The 2,481-nt window shown below is 43.8% G+C and overlaps 1 protein-coding gene across 1 annotated transcript; it reads right to left on the bottom strand.

Moving 5' to 3' along the window:
• Positions 1-802: 802 nt before the first annotated feature.
• On the bottom strand, positions 803-1,504 carry LOC100606247 (39S ribosomal protein L43, mitochondrial-like). The gene is made up of 2 exons (XM_030828945.1): positions 1,009-1,504; positions 803-832 (listed from the first exon to the last, which is right to left on the bottom strand). Exons 1-2 carry the CDS (start codon positions 1,489-1,491, stop codon positions 803-805), a joined length of 513 nt encoding a protein of 170 aa, XP_030684805.1. The 5' UTR covers positions 1,492-1,504.
• Between the last annotated feature and the right edge of the window lie 977 nt (positions 1,505-2,481).

Raw genomic sequence — 2,481 nt, 5'->3', positions numbered from 1 at the left:
TGGTTAATATTTGTAAATGTTTCATGTATGCTTAAAAAGAAAGCATATGCTTCAATTGTTGACTGGTACTTTATAAATGTACACTAGGGAAGACTGACGATTTTATTGCTCAAAATTCTTTTTTTTTTTTTTTTTACAGGGGTTTCTAGACTTTTATTTCCTGGCTCTCATTTCCCCACCATCCCCCTTTTTTAAACTAAGATTGGAAAATACTCGTTAATATCAGCCTTCCTGCCCTTCCTCAAGGTTCTCAGCACCCCCCACCAGCTGGCTCAAGGGACATAGATTTTATTTCTGCACAAAGAGGGACGTGGGGGGAAGGAGATGTATAGCTAAGACCAGAGAAAGCTTGTTAGCCAGGGCTTGGTCTGAAAATCACTCCCCTCTCCCTTTCAGGGGTCAGGCCTAGATTAATCACTCGGCCTTTGATACTAACCACCTGAGGGTTGTTATATGTTCTGTGTCTAGTTTTAAAATGAAAACTGAGGCTTGTGCTTAACATATGCACACATTTTGAAGACAGACCTGAAATGTGACCTTGGATACGTTTATTAACCTCAGTTTTATAAATCTGTATTCACACAGATATAAAGTGCCTAGCCCATCACAGCAGAGCTCTCCGTAGTTCAGTGGTTGTACCAGTAAGACACCAGGGATTCTTCAGAAGCCAGCCTTCAGACCTCTCACTGTGTTTTGAGATCATTATTATCAATTTGGATTTAAAAAACAAGGGCCCTGTAAAACCCTTGAAGTCTTCCTCATCTCAGGTTTTAGGGATGCCACTTGCATAAACATGAGTGGTTCACAAGGTCGCTTCCCCTAGAAGCAGGCACTGGAAAGAAACAGGCAGCTCTTCATTACCCCAAGCAGAACCTCTGTCAGCTTGCCCATTGATGGGTTCCATTTGCCTGGGCTTGGAATCCCAGAGAGGAAGAACCACCTTTACTGGAGAAACAGTCCAAAGCCTGGGGCTGGAGTTGGTGGGGCAACTCTTCACTGTGCTTGCACCTGGGCTGGGGCAGGATCCTGAACCTCTCGGGGGCGTAGCCCGCGGAACGTGGTCGGCTTGTTGGTGAAGGGGTGCCACTGGCCCTGGATGCTAGGGTTGTCGGTGTGGAAGGGCTTGCGGATGCGGATCACGTCCAAGCCCGACTGGTCGGCCAGCTTCTGCACCAGCATCGAGATCTCCTCGACCGACTTGCGGTGAATGCTCTCCTCGCGCACAGCCCCGTTAAGGTATTCGGCCACTACTCTGGGCATGCAGCACGGACGAGAGTTTACATATATTACGACCCCAGGGTTCCGTCGGGCGAAGTCGATCACTTCCCGCTCCACGAACTCCCTGGCACCGCGAGACCAGGCGCCGTCGCGGCTGACGCTGAAGCTCAGACGCTGCAGCTGCCGCACGTAGCGACGCAGTCCGTTGTGGAGAACACCGGCCAAGAAGCGGCTCGGAGTCCCGCGCGCCGTCATAGCTACAGCTTGGAGCATTGCTCAAAATTCTTTATCCTCACACATTTTCATCTATCGAAGACCAAGAAGGACATTAAAATTTTTCACAGTAATGTATGTTGCATCACTTTTCCCCTCAAAATTTGTTAATATTTGCTTCAGATTTCCTCATGCAAAGCTATTAGTGTCATAGAAGTTTCAAATTGTATCATACTTGAAAAGGGATCATTATGAGCTGACTATATTTCTTGCTAGTAATACTTTGCCTTAAAGTCTATTTTTTCGTGATATTAACATAGCCACACCGGTTTTGCTTTTTTACATTTAAATTTATTTATTATTTTTTGTTTTATTTTATTTTTTGAGACAGGGTCTTGTTCTTTTGCCCAGGCTGGAGTGCTGTGGGATGATCACAGCTGACTGCAGCCTTGACCTCCTGTGCTCAAGCAATCCTCCTGCCTCAGCCTCCCAAGTAGGTAGGACTACAGGCATGTGTCACTATGCCTGGCTAATTTTTTTTTTTTTTTTTTTGGTAGAGATGAGGTCCCATTATGTTGCCCAGGCTGGCCTCAAACTCCTGCGTGCAAGCAATCCTCCTGCCTTGGCCTACCAAAGTGGTGGGATTACAGGTGTGAGTTTTGGTTTTTGTGTCTTTTCGGCAAATGTTTCAATTTTTAACCCTTCAGCGTCTTTATGTTTTAAGTGTATCTCTTATAAAGAACACAGAGCTAGATTTTCTATTTTTGTTCATCCTGACTCTCCCCATTTTTAACTAGAAAAGTAATAAATTTATATTTACTATAATTACTGATATTTTATTATTATAATGTTATATTATGCCACCTCATTGTCTTTCTTTTTCTTATATTTATTATGTTCCCTTATTTTCTTATTTTCTTTTTTAAGTCTTTTTATTAATCGAATGTGATAGTAGCCAACCTTCAAGATAGTCTCACTTCTTGGCATTCTCCTCCCTGTGTAAGCCCTTCCCACATTGTACCATTTTTGTTTTATGTGATCAACAGAATA

Source organism: Nomascus leucogenys, chromosome 15, assembly GCF_006542625.1.
Source record: "Nomascus leucogenys isolate Asia chromosome 15, Asia_NLE_v1, whole genome shotgun sequence".
NCBI lineage: Eukaryota > Metazoa > Chordata > Mammalia > Primates > Hylobatidae > Nomascus > Nomascus leucogenys.
The sequence above is the reverse complement of the archived record's forward strand: the minus strand, read 5'-3'. Positions and strand labels throughout refer to the sequence as shown.